Genomic DNA, 24,456 nt, shown 5'->3' on the forward strand with positions numbered 1-24,456 from the left:
ATGTCATCTGAATGGAGCCATACGGGATGGAACCTTTGGGCTTGGCTTTTTTTCACTCAGCATAAAAGATCCACCCAAGTTTCTGCGTGTTATCAGTCGCCCGTTCTTTTTTATTGCTGAGTAGTATTCCTTTCGGGGTGTGAATGCAACACAGTTTGTTTAACCATTTACCCGTTGAAGGTCATCTGGATGGTTTCCAGTTTGGGGCTGTTATGAGTAAAGCTGCTATAAACATCCGCCTACAGGTTTCTGTGGGAACATAAGTCAGTCTCCAGGTCTGTGGGACAAAGGCCCAGGAGGGCAGCGACGAGGTCAGTGAGCGAACCTATGACACCTCTGACACGCAAACTCATTTTTTTGGTTGATTTTTCTTTGTTAAATGGCACTGAAATATATAAAATAAATATCAAAAATATAAGCCTTTGTTTTACTATGGTTGCAAATATCAAAAAATTTCTGTATGTGACACGGCACCAGAGTTAAGTTAGGGTTTTTCAAAATGCTGACACGCCGAGCTCAAAAGGTTCTCCATCACTGGACTAGGTCGTCAAACATGTGTCATTTTATAAGAAACTGCCAAGCTCTTTGCACAGAGAATTCCTCAGTATCGGTAAAATATCATACGGGACGTACTCAGACCAGAAGTAACATGTGTTGTTTATGTGAAATTCAAATACCCCTGGGCAGCTCGTATTTTTATTTGCTAATTCTGGCGACTCTTCTCCCAGGCAGTGCCACTACTGCTGATTTGCAAACTGCATTTCAGAATTAGACAGTCGCCTCGTTCTCTTTTATAATTATGAAAAATGGTCAAACACAAAAGTACGTAGAAAACAATATAACAAACTCTTCGACACCCAGATTCTAGAATTTTCGAGACTGCTCCTCTTGCTTCATCCATCCCTTTTCCCCCCACTGAAGCCTTCTAAAGAAAACCCTGGACATGTTGTCAATTTATCCCCACCAACTTCAGTATCCAGTTCTGAAAAGTAAGGGCATTTTCTGTCCTGCCCACAATGCCAGGATCACAACACGGTCACGGGCTCCTGGGTCACCCTCTTTAGCCACAGCCGCTTCCCTCGCTCCCACCCGCTCATGTGAACCGTCTCTGATGCCTCTTAAGTTCCTCGTTGTGTCTGAATCGGGGTCCAGGAAGGCCCCTCGGCACATTTGGTTGGTAGTTTCTTACGTAACCACATCCAGGGTGAGGGAGCAGGAACGAGAGGCCGAGAGAGGGGAAGGACACAGGTGCCGGTCCCATCGCGCAGCCCTGACTCAGGGCAGATAACACAGTGCTGACGTGGGTGCCATTGGTCCATTGTTTGGGGAGCCTTGCCCCATTGTACAGAGGAGATTCTGAGGCTCGGGGAGATGACTTCCCCGAGGACCCTGAGCAGTAAGAGTGAGGACCCGAATGTGGCCCAGATGTAGCTCCTTGTTGGTCACCCGGGATTATGTCCCATCCAGGCAGAGACGCGTCGGTAAAGAGTGCTGTGCGAAGGCAGGGAGGGGAGGAAGGGACCAGTTAGCTACTCATTTAATGGAATGCCTGCACTGGAAGGTGTCCCGGAAGTTCTGCTCAAAAGGGCTAGGCTGCCCCAGGCGGTGTCAGGTGTCCCGGAGGGCGTGCCCCTGCAGTCAGGGCCCTTCCTTTTGCATGCTGTGACCCAGGGTGAACCCCTTGGAGGGAGGTGCTTGCAGCCTTGGCAACAGAGGGCTGTGCTCCCGGAATAGGGCACAGCGGGAAAGTCTGGGGACAGGCCTGGCCCGAGCCTGGGGGTGTGCCAGGTTGGGCTCCTGACCCTGGGGCCCGCTTGCAACAGATCCACCTCTTGAAGGTAGAAGGGTGGACTTTGCTGTGAGGTGTGGAGGATGGGCAGGAAGGAAGGCAAGGGCAGGCCGTAGGGGCTGGGACGTTGCTGGGAGTGGGCCAGGCCAGAGGGGAGCCAGGGGCCTGCGGAGTGGAATGGACATCAGGGCCTGCAGGTGCCTGGGGGAAGGGGCACGTTTGCTGCGCTCTTAGAGGCCAGAGCCAGGGGTGGGCAAACTTTTTGACTTGAGGGCCACAATGGGTTCTTAAACTGGGCTCAGAAGAAGGAGCTGCGGCCGTGTTTCCCGACGTTGCCATGTTAACACTGCTGCTGGTGAAGGAGCGGAGGGGAGAGCAAGAGAACCCTCCGCTCTTTCGGCTCCGCGGGCCGGATAGAACAGCCGAACGGGCCAGATCCGGCCCGCGGGCCGTAGTTTGCCCACGGCTGGGCCAGACGGACCTCCTCAAGCCGGTGTCTAACCAGGCCACTCCCCTGCTCAGAGGCCTCCCATGACTCCCCACTCACTGCCTGCAACTAAGTCCTGCCTTCCTCGCCGAGCTCCCATCATTGTCCCAGCTGACAGTTTGCATCTCCGAGCCTTCCGTAGCATCTCCTGTTCCCTCCCGCTCAGATCCCCTGTCTAGGCATGCAGGGCGTGGGCTAGTCCTTTTTTTAAGTCTCTTTCAGCTCTTTGGATGGGTTTAGCCTGGAAAAGAGCTTACTCGAGGAATGGGTCCTCTGCCTTCAGATTTCCCAGGGGCTGGCCTGGGAGGGTTCGGAAAGGGTGTCTATGAGGCCCCAAAGGACAGAGCAGGACCAGAAGCAGGAAGTGAGGGGAGTGGGAGGGGCCACACCAGGCTCGAAGTAGGAAGTGTTTTCTCCCAGTAAATATGGTCTGAAAGTGGAATAAAACGCCTGGGTAGAAAGTGAGCTCCCCATCTCTGGGGGTGACCAAGGAGGGTTACCAGAGAACCTCTGTGGTTCACCGCCTCCGACCCTGGGTGTGGGTTCCTACCGTAAACCATCTTCATGCTCATCTGAGTCCTCGTGGGGGAGGGCTGGTAATGATGCCCTGATCCTCATACAAACGGGATTTGCATTTTAGCATCAGGATTAGGGAATACTCCTGTCATCCTTCCCTCTGCTCAACTCTCTCTTCTGGGCACCCCCCAGCCCCAAGTCTTAACCCCTCTAATCAGGACGCAACTCATCCGTCCACATGTCCGTCTCTTTATAGGGTCCAGCCTTGAGCCCTGTGCAGGGTGACTGTCTCCATGCCCACAGCCTGATGCCTCCCATCCCATGTTTCAGTCTGCCTTCCCTGCTGCCTGCTTCAGGATCCTTCCCACTTAAAACCTACCTACGGCTCTGCCTTTTTTACCTAAAATTCCTGTCCTCCTCCCTGGCCTGGGCAAAGTCTCCCTCTCCTTAAGGCCCAATTCAAAGGTCTCCTCCTTCTCCAGGAAGCCTTCTCTGATTGATCCCCAGGGCCTTTCCTCTTCCTCTCTCTCCAGGCCCTGGGTATACTACCTCATGCCTTCCCCAGACTGGCAGCTCCTGGGGGGCAGGGACTCATCTTCTGCCCCCACATGCACACAGTGTGGGGCTGGCATATAGTAGGTCCTCATGAAAGATCTGCGTGAGGCTGATGGTAACAATGGTGTGAGGATAGCAAGAGGCAGGCCAGGCAGTGAGAGGAAGCATTCCCAGTTCTCGTGCTTGGCCACGGACTTGGCTCTGCGGCCCCCAGCACACGTTGCCAACCCTCAACCCCCAGCTTCTGCATTATAAATGGAGATTCTTGTACTACTTCCTGGGGTGGTTGGGAAGTGAACCAAATAATATGAGCAGAGCACCCAGCACAGGGCCTGGCACATAAATGACTCTAAGTTATGGTTCCTCAAGAAAAACAGTTGCAAGAGAGGAAACCAAGATGGCGGCATAGGTAAACACCGGAGTTAGCTGCCTCGAACAACCACTTCAAAAATACAACTAAAAGACGGAACAGACATCACCCAGAACCACAGGAAGACTGGCTGAGGGGAAATTCTTCAACTAGAAGGAAAGAGAACAGCATACGAGACTCAGAGGAGGCGCAGTGCGGAAAATACAAAGGTGCGGATGTGCGCGCGGAGCAGGCTGGTAGCTGAGGGCGCGGATGTCGTTTTCAATCGGGAGGGAGTCTCAGATTCTGAGCTCCAGTTCTGGGTGAGTCTCTAGGGACCCAGACTCATACGGGAGAAGCGGAACTGTCTGTCATCGGTCGGAATGTGAGGGCAGCTTTCTCTCCAAGGTTTGTAGCAGTTGCTGGGACTCTGAGAGGCAGAGCCTCTGGGGACGGGACTGAGAGCAGCCATAACTGCTCCCCCCGCCTGCCCTGTTAGATCCCGTGTGACCCACCCCGCCCAAGCCCTGCGCAGAGCCATTTGCCAGATAGCCTCAGGCAAAGGCTAGATTAGCACCTCCCTAGAGGACAGAAGTTTTCCCACTGCAGACACAGCTGATTCTCACAGCCAGTTGGCCTGGAGGTCAAATCCCCCCAGTATTAACTACAATAATCAAGGCTTAACTACAACAAGACTGCGCTAGGGGGTGCACCAAGAAAGCATAAAAAATGCGGAGACAAAGAAACAGGACAAAATTGTCAATGGAGGATATTGAGTTCAGAACCACACTTTTTTTTTTTTTTTTTTTTTTACAGAGAGGAAGGGAGAGAGATAGAGAGTTAGAAACATCGATGAGAGAGAAACATCGATCAGCTGCCTCCTGCACATCTCCTACTGGGGATATGCCCGCAACCCAGATACATGCCCTTGACCGGAATCGAACCTGGGATCTTTCAGTCCGCAGGCCGACGCTCTATCCACTGAGCCAAACCAGTTTCGGCCAGAACCACACTTTTAAGGTCTCTCAAGAACTGTCTAGAAGCCGCCGATAAAGTTATTGAGATCTACAAGAAATCTAATGAGACCCTCGATGTTATGATAAAGAACCAACTAGAAATTAAGCATACACGGACTGAAATAACGAATATTATACAGATTCCCAACAGCAGACCAGAGGAGCGCAAGAATCAAGGCAAAGATTTGAAATGCAAAGAAGCAAAAAACACCCAACCAGAAAAGCAAAATGAAAAACGAATCCGAAAATACGAAGATAGTGCAAGGAGCCTCTGGGACAGCTTCAAGCATACCAACATCAGAATTATAGGGGTGCCAGAAGATGAGAGAGAGCAAGATATTGAAAACCTATTTGAAGAAATAATGACAGAAAACTTCCCCTACCTGGTGAAAGAAAGAGACTTACAAGTATAGGAAGCGCAGAGAACCCCAAACAAAAGGAATCCAAAGAGGACCACACCAAGACACATCATAATTAAAATGCCAAGAGCAAAAGACAAAGAGAGAATCTTAAAAGCAGCAAGAGAGAGAAACTCAGTTACCTACAAGGGAATACACATACGACTGTCAGCTGATTTCTCATCAGAAACTTTGCAGGCCAGAAGGGAGTGGCAAGAAATATTCAAAGTGATGAATACCAAGAACCTACAACCAAGATTACTTTATCCAGCAAAGCTATCATTCAGAATTGAAGGTCAGATAAAGAGCTTCACAGATAAGGAAAAGCTAAAGGAGTTCATCACCACCAAACCAGTATTATATGAAATGCTGAAAGGTATCCTTTAAGAAGAGGAAGAAGAAGAAAAAGGTAAAGATACTAATTATGAACAACAAATATGCATCTATCAACAAGTGAATCTAAGAATCAAGTGAATAAATAATCTGATGAACAGAATGAACTGGTGATTATAATAGAATCAGGGACATAGAAAGGGAATGGACTCACTATTCTTGGGGGGGAGAGGGATGTGGGAGATGCAGGAAGAGACTGGACAAAAATTGTGCACCTATGGATGAGGACAGTGGGGGGGGGGGTAAGGGCAGAGGGTGGGGTGGGAACTGGGTGGAGGGGAGCTATGGGGGGAAAAAAAGAGGAACAAATGTAATAATCTGAACAATAAAGATTTAATAAAATTAAAAAGAAAAGAAAAAGAAAAACAGTTGCAAACCTGTCCCTTGTAGAGTGAGAATGTGCTTGAGCCATCAGCGGGAATACGATCAAGGCATCGATTTATTCAGCGAGGCAGCCCTGGAGCGAATGCCCGTCGGTTGGGCAGGATGTGAGGGGAGCCCCTCTGCGGAAGTTTGGCCTCACACTGAGTGTCCCTGGGCCCCCGAAACATTCGGAGCAACAGTAAAACTGGGTAATTGTGACTAACTCCAATGAACTTCCACTAACAGGTCTACCGAGAAGTTAGCATGGACCAGGCACTGTCCTTAGCTTTTATGTGTATGAACTCATTTAACCCTCACACCCACCCTGTGAGGTCCTACTGCTGTTGCCGTTTGGTACAGGAGGAACCTGAGGCACGGAGAGCCGAGGTCACTTCCCCAGGTCGCACAGTAGTGAGTGCTATAGCAGCACTCAGACCCAGGTGCCACCTGCCCACCTGCCCTCGCAGGCACGCTGTGCGAGCCGCCTCCGCCTGCCCCCACCACCCCTGCCGCCCACGTTCACTCTGGGCTGCTGGGAGGCTCACTGGAGGCCGTGACTGTGACATTGTAGTGGGAGGGCTCACGACTGTGGCCTCACAGCTCTGCCATCCAGGCAGCTGAGGAAGGTCTGCCCCCAGGACGCCCCCCGCCTGCCTGGCTCTGCCCTGCAGGGTCCTACAGTCCTGTCCACTCTGCCCAGAGCAGCCCGTGGGGACTTGGAGACGGGGACGTCGCGCTGAGCAGCCGGCTCCTGCACCCGAGCCAGGTTCTCGGAGGTCTCTGATGTAGAGCTTGTGTCCCACATAAATCACAGGCTGGTCCTGGCTGACTGCTGGCCTGAGGGACAGAGGGCGGAAGTGGCCTCCTGATTATCAATGTCCTGCCCTTCAGGGCTATTAGCAGTTCAGTCAGTAGCCCATCAGTCTGGCTAATGCCTGTTAATGTGGGTCCTCAGCACAGAACCCTCTCAGGCACAGAGCAGCCGGCCGCAGGGGAGGGCCGAGCTATGGGCTGGGCCGCTGCTCTGAGGCCTGAGGAGCTCACGCTCAGCTCTGGGAGCTGCGTCTGAGCCGTCTGAGCTGTGCCTGGCCCTGAGGCATCTCCTGGGCTGACCTGGGAGCTGTGGTCTGAATGGGGCTCTGGGCACTCTGCCTCCTGTCAGCCAAGGCTGGCCCACACTCAGCTCTTCCGAGGCACCCTCAGGGTAGAAATTGGGGCATGGCCCTGGGCCAGTGTAAAGATAAAGGCCCTGAGAGCAACTGGGTGTGCCAGGGCCCAAGACCCAGCACTGCTCATGCCCTTTGACCCAGGAAAAGATGCAACAGAAGGGAAAGGCTGTGTGCAGGAGGGGAGGCAGGACACTGACTCAGAAAGGGCTGAGCTACCTCAGCACTGTAAGGGCCCCACAGCTCACCGCCCTGGGCTTGGCCCTGCACACAGGACCTGGGCAAGCCCCTCCTCCAGTGGGGGTCAGGGAGAGAGTGGGTGACCCATGGGCAAGCCCCTCCTCCAGCAGGGGTCAGGGAGAGAGTGGGGGACCCCTAGGCAAGTCCCCCCTCCAGCGGGGGTCAGGGAGAGAGTGGGGGACCCCCTGGGCAAGCCCCTCCTCCAGCAGGGGTCAGGGAGAGAGTGGGGGACCCCTGGTGGTGCCTGCCACCTGCAGGGCTGGAGCTGTGCTGGGTTTTACCACTCCTGGTTTCTCAGAGCCCTTCAAGTCCTGCAGTTTTATAACATTTTTGCCTAATCCTAGAAGGACCCACCTTTTCAGACAGTCTAGAAGTTTATCTTATACTAGAGACCCAACGCATGAAATTCGTCAGTGGGTATGGTCCCTAGGCCTGGCCTGCAATCAGGGCCATCTTCCCCGGCTGCCCGCAGCTGCCCCTCCTCCACCCCCCCCCCGCGACCCCCCCTTCCCGCGTTTGCCATTGGGTGATCGGAGCCTGCTCTTCGGGGGGAGGAACTGAGAGGCTGACTGTTCCGCCTGCTCACCAGCCCCGCCCCCGCCGCAGGTCGCCCTCTGTGTGTGGGGTGACTGGTGGGGTGGGGCCTTGGCCTGGTGCCCCCCGCATCCCCCACCACCCATCCCTGATTCCCCATTTGCCATCGGGTGATCGGAGCCTGCCAGCTGGGGAAAGGGACTGAGAGGTGGTCAGTGGCCTCATAGTGACTGGTTGAGCAGTTGTTCTGGTCATTCCGTCATTAGGGTCAATTTGCATATTACCCTTTTATTACATAGGATACCTTTTTAAAACTGTAAAATTTACAGGTTTTATAGAAAGTTTGGGGAATTTTTTTTTTTTTAAGACAGAGAAGATGATAAAAAAAAAAAAAAACCATTCATTTATCCCACCATCTAGAGATAACCATTAATAACATTTTGGAGTATTTTTGTCCAGCTGTTTTTTCTCAGTTTTGATATACACATGGACGTGCGTACACACCCACACATATACACATAATAATAGCTGCTCTTATTTGAGCACTTAAACCCGTTGGGACATCACCAGTCGGCTTTCCTCTCACAGTAGCTCACTTTACCCCCATAGCAATCCTGCCAGGAAGAGATGATTATTCACTCATTTTATAGATGGGGAAAAGGTAAAATCTGAGCAGACACGATCAGATTTCAGTTCTTGAAAGCTCACCCGATGACAGCGTGCAGGACCAGAGCCTGGGCGAGGGGTCCACAGGTGGACCCCCGGTGCCGTGCAGACCTGAGCCAGGGCTGTGGGTGCAGGGTTCTCGCTTCAGGGCCCTGGCTCCAGCTGCTGCCCCTGCTGGAGGGGGCGGGGAGCACGCTCTCTCCTCCCTGTCCAGGGACCCTGTTTTTCAGCCGTGGAGAAGGCAGGACCAGCAGGAAGAAATGGGACTTTAGGCCGCCTCTTCACACAGCACTATCAACACCTGTCCAAATTCTTTCGCGCTCTCTCTCTGAATGGGTATGTGAGGGTATATTTTTTCTGACTTCTTTGAGAGTACGTTACATACATCTTTGCCCTCTACCCCTAAGTACTTGAGTGTCTTCGGGGATATTCTCTAACATATCCACAGGACGTTGTCAAGTTCACATTGCAATCGTACTTTAATCCACAGTCCATTTTCCAATTTGTCAAGTGACATCCTTCATAGAGTCCCGCCTCCAGTAAAGGACCCGTTCCAGGTGAGGTGTCTGGTACCCTTCTCGAGGGGAGAGAGCGGAGCTGGGCAGTGTATTTCTGAAGGAGAGCCCAGGACCTCCGCCTCTGTTTGCAGGCCTGCTATGATGCATGCATAAAGCCCCCACAAGCCAGGGGCTCGGTTGTCTGTCTCCCAGTTTGCCTGGCGTGGCGGGGAAGCCCTGTGTCTGTTCTCATAGCAGCTGCCCTCCAGCAGTCTTATTAAGCAAGGTCAGAGACCACCAGGGTGTCTGCTCAGCGGCGAGTGGGCAGTCGCAGGATGTCCCACAAGGGCGCAGTGCCCCCTGCAAGGTTGGGGAGGTACGGGGAGAAGAGGGGTGGCTATTCCCTGAGTTCACCCTGTCTTGGAAGTTCCTTTTTTTAAATCCTGAGACTGTTGGCTCTTCGAGGTCAAATACTACAACTTGTGTTCACCCAGCACCTCGCAGAGTGCTGTCTCCTAGGTTTCTCCTAAAGATTTGCTGAATGAAGGGATGTGGGCCCGTTTTCCTCTCAGCTGTCTCTTTCACTCAGAGAGCAGTCGGGGGGTGGGCTCCCGAACCCGAGGCCGATGGTGCGTGTGGGCCACGCTGCACGGGCAGGCGGAGGGCCTGGCCCTGCTCCGTGTGCTGCCGGGACCGTGCAGGGTGGGGTGTAAAATGAGTGTGCTGGTCGCTGCCAACTCCCTGAACCCATGCGGTTCTATTCCTGAACCCATGTGGCTCCCCGTGGCCCAGGAAATACCGCAGTGTGTCATTGGATAGTGGTTGGAATTTTCAGCTTCAGGGCTTCATGCCATGCGCTCTGGGGCCTGTGTGTCCCCCAGCACCTGCACAGGAATTCTCAGTAGGAAAGGGGAGAGGGGAAGGGGAGGTCCTTTCTTTTTAAGTGAACTATAATTCACATACCATAAAACTCGCCATTTTAAAGTGTAGGAGTCAGTGGGTTTTAGTATTTTCCATGGTTGTGCATCCACCACTCTCTAATTTCCAAGTAGCTTCATCACCCCCAAAAGACACCCAGTACCCATTAGCAGTCATTCCCCATTGCCCCTCCCCGAAGCCACTCACCTGCTTTCAGCCTCTGTGGCTTTACCTGTTCTGAACTTTGCATATGCATTTAGTCAGGGTTTTGAATGCCAGGTACCAGAGGATGTGATAATATGCTCAAGCAATGAAACCACCTCTGGTGTATCATCTAAGTGGCTTTTGATGTCTGACTGATTCACTTAGCATGTTTCCAATTCCATCCATGTTGTAGCATGCATCGGTACTTCATTCTTTTTTGACTGAATAATATCCCGTTGTATGAACACACTGCCTTTTGTATACCCTTTCATCTGTGGATGGACGTTTGGGTTGTTTCCGCCTTCTGGCAATTTTGAATAATGTTGCCGTGAACATTGATGTACAAGTTTTTTTATAGACCCATGTTTTCATTTCTCTGGGGGATGTACCTGGAAGTGAAATTGTAGGGTCGTATGGTAGCTATGTTTGCCCTTTTGAGGACCTGCCAGACTGTTTTCCAAGGTGGCGGCACCAGTTTTGCCTCCCCACCAGCAGTGTGTGCAAGGAAATGTCCTTTTATCGAACGCCTCCTATGTGCGAGGCTCTGTGCTAGACCCTTTCCACACCTCGCCTCCTCTGACCCTCACACCAACCCTGTGAAACACCTGTGTCCTTTTACTGAGGGAGACACTGAGGCTCAGAGCAGGGATGTGACTCCCCCAGGGTCACACCGGGAAGAGTGGTGAGGCCCAGAGTCACACCCAGTTCTGCCCCTTATGTTTCCCTGTCTACTCAGTGATTGCTGACTGAATGAGTGACCGGCAGATGCTCCAGTGGAATTAGCCCCCTCTCTCCTCACTCCTCCCGGGCATTGTTTTGCAGACAGGAAAGTTGGACCCCCACTACCCAAAGGTCTGCGGGCACAGAGGGAACGTCTTAGACATCAAGTGGAACCCTTTTGACGACTTTGAAATCGCCTCTGCTTCTGAAGATGCCACGGTGAGTATTGGCACATAAGGCTGTTCCCTGACCAAAAGGAGGGGGATTGGGGCAGAGGGAGATGGAACTCAACTCTGATGCTCCTGGCTCCTTCATTCTTCGTGAGGTGAGGTTACTGTGTGGGGAGGGGGGTCATTTAGATTTTGACCTTGGGACATGACCCCTCCTCTCCATGGGCCTCAGTTTCTCCACCTCTAAAATGGGCATAATAGCTCCAACTGCCTAGTGAAGATCCAGTGAGATTCATGAATTCCATTGGGAAAGTCCCTCTTTTGGGGGAACTCTAAAATGCTATGAGGAGCAATTTTATTGTGGCCAGAAAATACTGTGCCACTTTCAAAAAGTAGTGAAGCAAATTTTAAAAGGATTAGGGTGGGAACCATATATGAATATGGACACCAAAACCACCCCAAAGCTTCAGTCCCATCAACTTTTTTGAGCTCCTGTTCTGTACCAGGGACCTAATCCCTGAACCCACAATGTTCAGTGTTATGTATAATTTTTATTCTAGGCCACTTCTAAAATGTGGTGGGTGTAGCTTAAAACAAAAGACACAAATATGATCAGGTGATTCAAGTAAGGATACATTTCATAGTTACCGTTTATTGTGAGCCCACTGTGTTCCTCACTGCACATATCACTTCACACAGTCTTCCCTTCAAGCAACCTCACAAGGTCGGACCATTTTCCGATGTGTAGAAGCCGAGGATCTGAGAGGTACAGCTGTTTGCCCTACATCACACCATTTGTAGAGGCAGAGCCAGACCTCAAACTGAGGGCTTACTTCTATTCCCACTGCACGATGCTAGTTCTCCAAAGTGCAGCAGCCACAGACGGAAGAAGTGAGGAAATAATACTAGAAACGTTGGCAATGGAGGGTGGCAGCTACTGAGCCCTAGCTTTAGCTCAGCGCTGCCTGGCAGCCCAGGCAAAAAGGGAAATAGAATGCACTGCAGAACCCTCACTGTCTGATCAAAGGAAACACACCAGTTCATCAGGACAAGCAGGTAGAAAATTCTAAGTTTCCATAGAGGGGATGCTGAGGAACATAAAAGGGGCCCCTTCAGAAGGGCCTGCCCTGTCCTGCTCCAGAGATTGTGTTGGCTGGCTCCCTAGTGCCTTGAAGATTCAGCACATACCCTTCCTCCTGCCATTCAAGGCTCCACCCTGGGCCTTTGAGACAAGGGGCAGGAGGAGACCACTGTACTTTGGGGGATGTTCTATGCTGGAAGGCAGATTTGCTCTGACACCCAGCCTGAGAGTCAGGCCTGTGGCCCATCTACCCACCCACTACCTCAGGTCATTAGGATGCAAAGATTACCGGGGGGCCGATGGGGAGGGCTGCACTCATCTCTGGTCAACGCCAGCCCCTGCTTGGGCTGGAGGACCTTGACAAAGCCCGTCCCTCTGAGGTGCCCCAGCTGCCCCTCCACTGAGTGAGAGGTGGGTGCAGAGCGAACACCCTGTCCCTGCTGCTGGCCACTGCCAGCTCTTAGGGTGGTGGGGTGCCAAGGCCGAGCCCGGCTAACACTTCCCTGGGCCATGTATCCCCGACAGATCAAGATCTGGGCCATCCCCAAGCAGCTGCTATCGAGGAACTTCACAGCCTACAGGAAGGAGCTGGTGGGCCACGCCCGCAGAGTGGGGCTGGTGGAATGGCACCCCACGGCGGCCAACATCCTCTTCAGTGCGGGCTATGACTACAAGGTGGGTCCGTGTGCAGCTCCCTGGGGCTGCCGAACAAATGGCCACGCCGAGTGGCTGAAGACAACAGAAAGGCACTCCCGCACAGTTCCGGAGACTAGCCGTCCTAAACCCAGGTGTGAGCAGGCCGGGCCTCCCCCGGGGGCTCTGAGGAAGAACCCTTCTGTGAGTCTTCCAGCTCCCAGTGGCGCCCCGCACGCCTTGGCTTGTGGCCGCATCACTTCAATCTGCCTTCGTTGTCACATGGCCTCCTTTTCTGTGTGTCTGTGTGTTTTCTCTTCTTTTTATAAGTCAGCCCAGCTGGTGTGGCTCAGTGGTTGAGCGTTGACCTATGAACAGGAGGTCATGGTTCAATTCCTGGTCAGGGCACCTGCCTGGGTTTTGGACTTGGCTCCCAGTGGGGGGCGTGCAGGAAGCAGCCGATCAATGACTCTCTTTCATCATTGATGTTTCTCTCTCTCTCTCCCTCTCCCTTCCTCCCTGAAACCAATAATCTAAAAAGAGGACACCAGCCGTTGGATTTAGGGCCCACTCAAAGTCAGTATTCCCTCATTATAAGTACAGTGGGACCTGGACTTACGAGTGTCCCAACTAACAAGTTTTTAGAGCCATCTCTCGGCCGATTTTTTGCTTTGAGTTGCGAGCTAAAATTCGGGTTACCCGCCAGCTTCAGATACCCCACCGCTAGTTGGCGCAGTGAATGTCACAGTGAACGGCACAACATCAGCCCAGCATCACGTGTCTCACTCGTTCACTTTAATGATTTGACATACGAGTAATTTGAGTTACGAGCTCCGTCACGGAACGAATTAAACTCATAAGTCAAAGCCCCACAGTAATTACATCAGCAAAGGCCCTATTCCAAATAAGACCACATCCTGAGGTTCCAGGTGGAAGTAAGTTTGGGGAGGACACTGTTCACCCAGTATTCTGCCCGGAGGGGTGGGCTGGGCCCTGTGGAGCGGGAAAATCCATGGTAAGGGCAACTGAGATTCTATTCCGACTCCCCGCTGACTTGCAGTGTGACCCGGGAAAGTCTTTGTCTTCTCCAGCCTCAGTGTCTCAATCTGTACACAGATGGAGTTGGTGTGACCACAGCTGTGGCTTTTAAACTCTTCCCTTCACGGCTCTATAGGGCTCTACTGAGGCAGCTGAGGGACCTCTGTGCTGGATAAAATGGGAGCAGTGGGGAGGGCCCTCTCCCGCTTCAGACCAGAGTGCTCTTTATCTGTCTAGGGAGGGTGTGTCTGCAGGGCGACTGCTTGGGTTGTGCAGGTCCTTCTGTACACAACGCCAGGGGGCACTGTTCACATCACAGGCTGTGGGAATGGATTGCCCTGGAGCTGTGCGGCACACAGCCTGTGCAGCCAGGCATGGCCGTCCTGTTTGTCTGTGCGAGGTGGGAACTGCTGTTGGAAACCCCCTGGACGCGCTGGTCCCCCAGGTCCTCCTAGCGTGGGTGTTTCGTTGCTCCCAGGCACGGGCAGATGGTGTTGTTTTTTTTCACGGCCAAGACAGCCTGACTCCCCTCTCCCCTCCCACCACGTGGCAGCTTCCAGCCGCAGATCCATCCTCCCACCTGAGGCCTCTTGGCCAGACTGCCATCTGTGGCTTCCCTCCGGGGGATACCATGTTTCACTACAGCCCGGCCGGCGTGTGACTGTGGGGGCCAGGGGCGGGGAGGCCACTGTGCTCAGAGCCGGCTCTTTGCCGTGCAGGTGATGGTCTGGAACCTGGATACAAAGGAGTCTGTAATCATGAGCCCCGTGAAGACAATTGACTGTCACCAAGACGTGATCCTCTCTATGTCCTTCAACACCAACGGCAGCCTGCTGGCCACCACCTGTAAAGACCGCAAGATTCGGGTTCTCGACCCCCGAGCAGGGACCGTCCTCCAGGTCAGTGCTAGGCTGGAGTCTGGCTTGGGGTCAGAGGAGCAAGGAGTGGAGTGGAGATGGTGGAGGCTTCTGAGAACAGGGCAGTAATGCTCTTCATTACAGTAAGTTCTGGCCAAGCCTTCCCACGTGTTACCCCCATTTTTCAGATGAGAAAACTGAGGCTGAAGAGAGGCTAAGCGACACGCCCACATCAAAAGCTAGTATTGAACCAGGTCTCACGCCAAAACTTGTCAGTGTGCCCCAGCTCCGTCAAAGCGCATGGCATGGGTCGGAGACCTCAGGGTGCCGCTGCTGATCTGCTATGAGACATGACCTTAGGCTGCACTGTTAGGTGGCCAAGCCTCTGTTTCCTCATCTGCAAGAATGGGCTGTGAGTCTAATTTCAAGGCCTACCTGTGAGCTCTCCATATTTATGTTGTTCTAGTTATAAAATGATAATCATAATGCATACTTGCAAAGTTGCTTGAAATTCATATAAATGTGATGTTTACAATGTACTAAAATAAATGCTGGGAATAACAACAACAACAAAAATGGGCTGTGAGTCTCTCCCCTCAGAGCATTAAATGAGATAGCCCAGCCCCATGCTTTGCATATAGTGGGTGCTCAATAATCTTTCAACAAGAGCATGGAACTGGGCAAACATTTGCCTCTTGCAGCTCAGAAAAGTAGCCCTGGAAGGATTCTCCAGGCAGAGTTGGGGTGAGGAAGGAAGGCATTGCAGGTGGAGCAGCAGAGTAAGCAAAGGCAAGGGCGTCCCTGACCGCACGTGTCCCTCCAGGAAGCCAGCTACAAGGGGCACCGCGCCAACAAAGTGCTGTTTCTGGGGAACCTGAAGAAGCTGCTGTCCACAGGCACCTCGCGGTGGAACAACCGGCAGATTGCCCTGTGGGACCAGGTGAGTCTCCCGCGCAACGCCACCGGCACCCCCACCATCGCTCCTCAGCTGAGCTCTGGCTTCATGCACTCACTCACTCACTCACTCATTGAATGTATTGATGAATAACAGGAAGATGCCAACAGCCTGAGGGCACAAGCCCAGACCTTGTGCATCCTGTCGTTCAAAGAGGGAGGCTGGTCAGGACAGAGGATAGGGAGGGACACGTGGCCACGTCTGGACCAGGACTGGGTGGAAGGGAGGAGAGGGCCTCTGGGCAGAAGGAACAGCGGGAGCAGAGCTTGGGACGAAGGACTGAGGCAAGTGGGCAGGAGGAGCTGCATGTTTGGGGCAGAGGTGCAGCCAGGGAGGGGGAGGGGGAGAGGGAGGGGAGGGGCAGGTCAAGCAGTGTTGATTCAAGGAGCACTTGGCCGGAGTTTCAAAGACCAGACAGATCACTTCCTTCTCTCTGAATCTCCTTCATCTATAACAGCGGTTCTCAACCTGTGGGTCGTGACCCCTTCGGCGGTCGAACGACCCTTTCACAGGGGTCGCCTAAGACCATCCTGCATATCAGATATTTACATTACAATTCATAACAGTAGCAACATTACAGTTATGAAGTAGCAACGAAAATAATTTTATGGTTGGGTCACAACATGCGGAACTGTATTTAAAGGGCCAGAAGGTTGAGAACCACTGCTCTATAAGAATAAATAACAAAACAGGTGGTGGAAGGCTGTAGTGAGAACAGGTGTGTGAGAAGTCATTCATTACAGGCAAAATGCTGCAAAATACAAGGCGGCGCACTCTCTCTCTCCACACACTCACATACACGCACTCAGTCTCTCTCACACTCACATACACGCACTCAGTCTCTCTCACACTCACATACACGCACTCAGTCTCTCACACACTCACATACACACACTCAGTCTCTCTCACACTCACATACACGCACTCAGTCTCTCTCACACTCACATACACGCACTCAGTCTCTCTCACACTCACATACACGCACTCAGTCTCTCACACACTCACATACACACACTCAGTCTCTCTCACACTCACATACACGCACTCAGTCTCTCTCACACTCACATACACGCACTCAGTCTCTCTCACACTCACACACACGCACTCAGTCTCTCTCACACTCACATACACACACTCAGTCTCTCTCACACTCACACACACGCACTCAGTCCCTCTCACACTCACACACACGCACTCAGTCCCTCTCACACTCACACACACGCACTCAGTCTCTCTCACACTCACATACACGCACTCAGTCTCTCTCACACACTCACATACACGCACTCAGTCTCTCTCACACTCACATACACGCACTCAGTCCCTCTCACACTCACACACACGCACTCAGTCTCTCTCACACTCACATACACGCACTCAGTCTCCCACACACTCACATACACGCACTCAGTCTCCCACACACTCACATACACGCACTCAGTCTCTCTCACACTCACACACACGCACTCAGTCTCCCACACACTCACATACACGCACTCAGTCTCTCTCACACTCACATACACGCACTCAGTCTCTCTCACACTCACATACACGCACTCAGTCTCTCTCACACTCACATACACGCACTCAGTCTCTCTCACACTCACATACACGCACTCAGTCTCTCACACACTCACATACACGCACTCAGTCTCTCCCTCTCTCCCCCACACACTCACATACACGCACTCAGTCTCTCTCACACTCACATACACGCACTCAGTCCCTCTCACACTCACACACACGCACTCAGTCTCTCTCACACTCACACACACGCACTCAGTCTCCCACACACTCACATACACGCACTCAGTCTCCCACACACTCACATACACGCACTCAGTCTCTCTCACACTCACATACACGCACTCAGTCTCCCACACACTCACATACACGCACTCAGTCTCTCTCACACTCACATACACGCACTCAGTCTCTCTCACACTCACATACACGCACTCAGTCTCTCTCACACTCACACACACGCACTCAGTCTCTCTCACACTCACATACACGCACTCAGTCTCTCTCACACTCACATACACGCACTCAGTCTCTCTCACACTCACACACACGCACTCAGTCTCCCACACACTCACACACACGCACTCAGTCTCTCTCACACTCACATACACGCACTCAGTCTCTCTCACACTCACATACACGCACTCAGTCTCTCTCACACTCACATACACGCACTCAGTCTCTCTCACACTCACATACACGCACTCAGTCTCTCTCACACTCACACACACGCACTCAGTCTCCCACACACTCACATACACGCACTCAGTCTCTCACACACTCACATACACGCACTCAGTCTCTCTCACACTCACATACACGCACTCAGTCTCTCTCACACTCACATACACGCACTCAGTCTCTCACACACTCACATACACGCACTCAGTCTCTCCCTCTCTCCCCCACACACTCACATACACGCACTCAGTCTCTCTCACACTCACATACACGCACTCAGTCTCTCTCACACTCACATACACGCACTCAGTCTCTCTCACACTCACATACACGCACTCGGTCTCTCTCACACTCACATACACGCACTCAGTCTCTCTCACACTCACACACACGCACTCAGTCTCCCACACACTCACATACACGCACTCAGTCTCTCTCACACTCACATACACGCACTCAGTCTCTCTCACACTCACATACACGCACTCAGTCTCTCTCACACTCACATACACGCACTCAGTCTCTCTCACACTCACATACACGCACTCAGTCTCTCACACACTCACATACACGCACTCAGTCTCTCCCTCTCTCCCCCACACACTCACATACACGCACTCAGTCTCTCTCACACTCACATACACGCACTCAGTCCCTCTCACACTCACACACACGCACTCAGTCTCTCTCACACTCACACACACGCACTCAGTCTCCCACACACTCACATACACGCACTCAGTCTCCCACACACTCACATACACGCACTCAGTCTCTCTCACACTCACACACACGCACTCAGTCTCCCACACACTCACATACACGCACTCAGTCTCTCTCACACTCACATACACGCACTCAGTCTCTCTCACACTCACATACACGCACTCAGTCTCTCTCACACTCACATACACGCACTCAGTCTCTCTCACACTCACATACACGCACTCAGTCTCTCTCACACTCACATACACGCACTCAGTCTCTCTCACACTCACATACACGCACTCAGTCTCTCTCACACTCACATACACGCACTCAGTCTCTCTCACACTCACATACACACAGTCTCTCACACACTCACATACACGCACTCAGTCTCTCCCTCTCTCCCCCACACACTCACATACACGCACTCAGTCTCTCTCACACTCACATACACGCACTCAGTCTCTCTCACACTCACATACACGCACTCAGTCTCTCTCACACTCACATACACACATTCAATCTCTCACACACTCACACACACACATCAGTCTCTCTCACACTCACATACACGCACTCAGTCTCTCTCACACTCACACACACGCACTCAGTCTCTCTCACACTCACACACACGCACTCAGTCTCTCTCACACTCACACACACGCACTCAGTCTCTCTCACACTCACATACACGCACTCAGTCCCTCTCACACTCACACACACGCACTCAGTCTCTCTCACACTCACATACACGCACTCAGTCTCTCTCACACACTCACATACACGCACTCAGTCTCTCTCACACTCACATACACGCACTCAGTCTCTCTCACACTCACATACACGCACTCAGTCTCTCTCACACTCACACACACGCACTCAGTCTCCCACACACTCACATACACGCACTCAGTCTCCCACACACTCACATACACGCACTCAGTCTCTCTCACACTCACACACACGCACTCAGTCTCCCACACACTCACATACACGCACTCAGTCTCTCTCACACTCACATACACGCACTCAGTCTCTCTCACACTCACATACACGCACTCAGTCTCTCTCACACTCACATACACGCACTCAGTCTCTCTCACACTCACATACACGCACTCAGTCTCTCACACACTCACATACACGCACTCAGTCTCTCTCACACTCACATACACGCACTCAGTCTCTCTCACACTCACATACACGCACTCAGTCTCTCTCACACTCACATACACGCACTCAGTCTCTCTCACACTCACATACACACAGTCTCTCACACACTCACATACACGCACTCAGTCTCTCCCTCTCTCCCCCACACACTCACATACACGCACTCAGTCTCTCTCACACTCACATACACGCACTCAGTCTCTCTCACACTCACATACACGCACTCAGTCTCTCTCACACTCACATACACACATTCAGTCTCTCACACACTCACACACACACATCAGTCTCTCTCACACTCACATACACGCACTCAGTCTCTCTCACACACTCACATACACGCACTCAGTCTCTCTCACACTCACATACACGCACTCAGTCTCTCCCTCTCTCCCCCACACACTCACATACACGCACTCAGTCTCTCCCTCTCTCCCCCACACACTCACATACACGCACTCAGTCTCCCCCACACACTCACATACACGCACTCAGTCTCCCCCACACACTCACATACACGCACTCAGTCTCCCCCACACACTCACATACACGCACTCAGTCTCCCCCACACACTCACATACACGCACTCAGTCTCCCCCACACACTCACATACACGCACTCAGTCTCCCCCACACACTCACATACACGCACTCAGTCTCCCCCACACACTCACATACACGCACTCAGTCTCCCCCACACACTCACATACACGCACTCAGTCTCTCCCACACACTCACATACACGCACTCAGTCTCCCCCACACACTCACATACACGCACTCAGTCTCTCTCACACACTCACATACACGCACTCAGTCTCTCTCACACTCACATACACGCACTCAGTCTCTCTCACACTCACATACACGCACTCAGTCTCTCTCACACTCACATACACGCACTCAGTCTCTCTCACACACTCACATACACGCACTCAGTCTCTCTCACACACTCACATACACGCACTCAGTCTCTCTCACACTCACATACACGCACTCAGTCTCTCTCACACTCACATACACACAGTCTCTCACACACTCACATACACGCACTCAGTCTCTCTCACACACTCACATACACGCACTCAGTCTCTCCCTCTCTCCCCCACACACTCACATACACGCACTCAGTCTCTCTCACACTAACATACACGCACTCAGTCTCTCTCACACTCACATACACGCACTCAGTCTCTCTCACACTCACACACACGCACTCATTCTCTCTCACACTCACACACACACATCAGTCTCTCTCACACACTCACATACACGCACTCAGTCTCTCCCTCTCTCCCCCACACACTCACATACACGCACTCAGTCTCCCCCACACACTCACATACACGCACTCAGTCTCCCCCACACACTCACATACACGCACTCAGTCTCCCCCACACACTCACATACACGCACTCAGTCTCTCTCACACACTCACATACACGCACTCAGTCTCTCTCACACTCACATACACGCACTCAGTCTCTCTCACACTCACATACACGCACTCAGTCTCTCTCACACTCACATACACGCACTCAGTCTCTCTCACACACTCACATACACGCACTCAGTCTCTCTCACACACTCACATACACGCACTCAGTCTCTCTCACACTCACATACACGCACTCAGTCTCTCTCACACTCACATACACGCACTCAGTCTCTCTCACACTCACATACACACATTCAGTCTCTCACACACTCACACACACACATCAGTCTCTCTCACACACTCACATACACGCACTCAGTCTCTCCCTCTCTCCCCCACACACTCACATACACGCACTCAGTCTCCCCCACACACTCACATACACGCACTCAGTCTCCCCCACACACTCACATACACGCACTCAGTCTCCCCCACACACTCACATACACGCACTCAGTCTCCCCCACACACTCACATACACGCACTCAGTCTCCCCCACACACTCACATACACGCACTCAGTCTCCCCCACACACTCACATACACGCACTCAGTCTCTCTCACACACTCACATACACGCACTCAGTCTCTCTCACACACTCACATACACGCACTCAGTCTCTCTCACACTCACATACACACACTCAGTCTCTCACACACTCACATACACACATTCAGTCTCTCCCTCTCTCTCCCACACACTCACACACACACATTCAGTCTCTCTCTCCCTCTCTCTCTCACACACACACACCCATCCAGAGCCCCGTGGCAGGAATTCTTAGCTCAGAGAGCACCACCGAGGACCCCAGGAGTGACCTGGCCCCCTTCCCTTGCAGGACGACCTCTCCGTGCCTCTCACAGAGGAGGACCTGGACGGCTCCTCCGGCGTGCTGTTTCCCTTCTATGACTCCGACACCAACATGCTCTACGTGGTGGGGAAGGTCAGTCTGGCACGGGAGAAAGGTGGCCTCATGGAATCCTGAGGCTGGAGGCAGAACTCCCCTAAGCCTAGCCCTACTGGTGGCCAGACGGCAGCCTGGGGCCCTTGGGGTGCAAGGCAGGGGCAGGGACAGCCCCTTTCTCCCACCTTCCTGGCTCCCAAGAGCACCTGGGCCCAGGGCTTAGACTAAACACCCTGCACAGGTTTCCCCCTCCCCCACCTCTGGGTCCAGATGAGGAGGGACCAGTGGGTGTGTCTCACAGGGGCACCTTCAAATTGGGGGCAGAGCAGGTCTTCATTGGGTAGGTCTCCCATCTGTCTCTGGCAGCCCTGGCCCTACCCACCTTGGCCCTACCCATCTGTGCCAGCAGCAGCATCCCCCACCCTGCCCCGCACAGTCACTGTGACAGAAATGCTCCTAGAGGTGAGACCCACTGGCTGGTCTCAAGATGCACCACTCTGGCCCTTGTGTGCAGCTCTTGGACGGGGGTGGGGTTCCAGCCTGTGCCCCCAGAGCTTCTGCCTTGGAGACACCGGGTGGGCTTTGGGTCATGGTTGGGGGGACAGAGTGTTAAAATGAGGCCCCTCCTACTGCCTTGGTGACAGTTCCCTGGTGTTCCCTGTGTGTAGTAGGTGGACACCAGGTTCCTGCTGCATGGCAGAGGGGGCAGGTGGGGCTGCCGGGGACCGGCTCTGAACACACCCTCCACCCCCTCAGGGAGACGGGAACATCCGTTACTATGAGGTGAGTGCGGACAAGCCTCACCTGAACTACCTGACGGAGTACCGCTCCTACCACCCGCAGAAGGGGATCGGTGAGTGTGGGGCACCGAGGCCGCGTGGGACCTGGGGGACAGGGACGAGTCAGGTCCCGGCCCCGCCTGGAGGGGCCCACATTTGGGAGGGGAGCTGGTGGGTGAACAGCCTGGCTCGGGGGAGCTCTGGTTAGGGGTGCAGGAGGTTCTCTGGGCGGCTTCCTGAACGAGGTAATATTTGAGGGATGGAGAGAGGAGGCAGAGCACAGCATGGGAGAGAATGAAGGTGTTCTAGGCCAAGGTTAAGCAGTTAAACCAGTGGTTCTCAACCTTGGCTGCACATTAGAATCACCTGGGAATCTTTTTTTAAAATCCTGATTTCTGGGCCTCATCCTCCAGAAATTCTGTTTCTTTGTTACTAATGTTGTGGCCCCACCCCATAACAACGAAACGGAATTTCCGGAGGATGTGGCCCAGAAATCAGGATTTTAAAAAGATTCCCAGGTGATTCTAATGTGCAGCCAAGGTTGAGAACCACTGGGTTAAACAGTAGCACGGAGATGGGAGAGACTGACCTAAGAGAGTCCCTGCTTTTCCAGTGTCTTTGGGGATAAAAGAACAAAACAAGACCCAACTACATGTTGCCTACAAGAAACCCACTTGAGCGGAAACCGGTTTGGCTCAGTGGATAGAGCGTCAGCCTGCGGACTGAAGGGTCCTGGGTTCGATTCCTGTCAAGGGCATGTACCAGGGTTGCGGGCACATCCCCAGTGGGAGATGTGCAGGAGGCAGCTGATCGATGTTTCTCTCTCATCGATGTTTCTAACTCTCTATCTCTCTCCCTTCCTCTCTGTAAAAAATCAATAAAAAATATATTTAAAAAAAAAAAAAAGAAACCCACTTGAACATAAAGACACAGCTAGATCACGAGTAAGGGATGGAGAAAGATGTACATGCTAACAGTAAGCAAAAGAAAGCCAGGCATGCTCTGTTAGGGCATCTGGGGCAGGAGCTGTGGGGATGGCGAGGCAGGGCCTGGAGCAGAGCACACTTCCAGCAGAAGTCCAGCTAAAATCATGTAAATTCTTGAAGGCGGGGCCAGGGTCTGAGGGTTTCAACCCCATTTCCCCAGCACAGGGCCTGGCCCAGCGGAGGTGTTCCTGCATGAACTGCTTGTTGACGGGAAGGATGGGGGAGGAGGTGGTGTCTGTTCACATCCAGGTGTGCAGCCTGGCTTTGCCACTTACACCGGACCCTGTGGCCCCAGCCCGGCTGGAACCGCTTGGCCCTAATTGACCATCTGCCCGCAGGTTTCATGCCAAAGAGAGGTCTCGACGTGTCCACCTGTGAGATCTTCCGCTTCTACAAGCTGATCACAACCAAAAGCCTCATCGAGCCGATATCCATGATTGTCCCCCGGCGGGTAAGAGTGGTGGGGGTCTGCAGGGAGGCGGGAACCCTTCCCCAGAAGACTATCCCGGAGCCTGGAGCCCACGGCCGAGGCAGCAACAGGGAGGCTGGTGGCCGCTTCCTCAAGGGGCAGGCCTTTCCGTGGTCAGTGAGGCATCCTGGGAGCTAGGAGTCCTGCCTCTTGCCTCACCTCTGCTCTTGAGTTGCTATGTGATGACCTTGGGCATGACCCTTTGCTCTCTGACCCCCAGCTCTCTAAGGGCCCTCCCGTGGGCGGCCTCC

At 52.9% G+C, this 24,456-nt stretch overlaps 1 protein-coding gene across 1 annotated transcript in view; it reads left to right on the forward strand.

Annotated features, from left to right (window-relative positions):
* CORO2A (coronin 2A) overlaps positions 1-24,456 on the forward strand; it is a 53,967-nt gene that overhangs the window by 24,201 nt on the left and 5,310 nt on the right. The window contains exons 3-9 of the mRNA XM_036330247.1: positions 10,914-11,030; positions 12,588-12,737; positions 14,453-14,632; positions 15,414-15,530; positions 21,906-22,010; positions 22,728-22,824; positions 24,075-24,187. Of these exons, the coding sequence (XP_036186140.1) occupies positions 10,914-11,030; positions 12,588-12,737; positions 14,453-14,632; positions 15,414-15,530; positions 21,906-22,010; positions 22,728-22,824; positions 24,075-24,187 (879 nt within the window). The remainder of the gene's footprint in view (positions 1-10,913; positions 11,031-12,587; positions 12,738-14,452; positions 14,633-15,413; positions 15,531-21,905; positions 22,011-22,727; positions 22,825-24,074; positions 24,188-24,456) is intronic.

Source organism: Myotis myotis, unplaced genomic scaffold (assembly GCF_014108235.1).
Source record: "Myotis myotis isolate mMyoMyo1 unplaced genomic scaffold, mMyoMyo1.p scaffold_m19_p_12, whole genome shotgun sequence".
Classification (NCBI taxonomy): Eukaryota; Metazoa; Chordata; class Mammalia; order Chiroptera; family Vespertilionidae; genus Myotis; species Myotis myotis.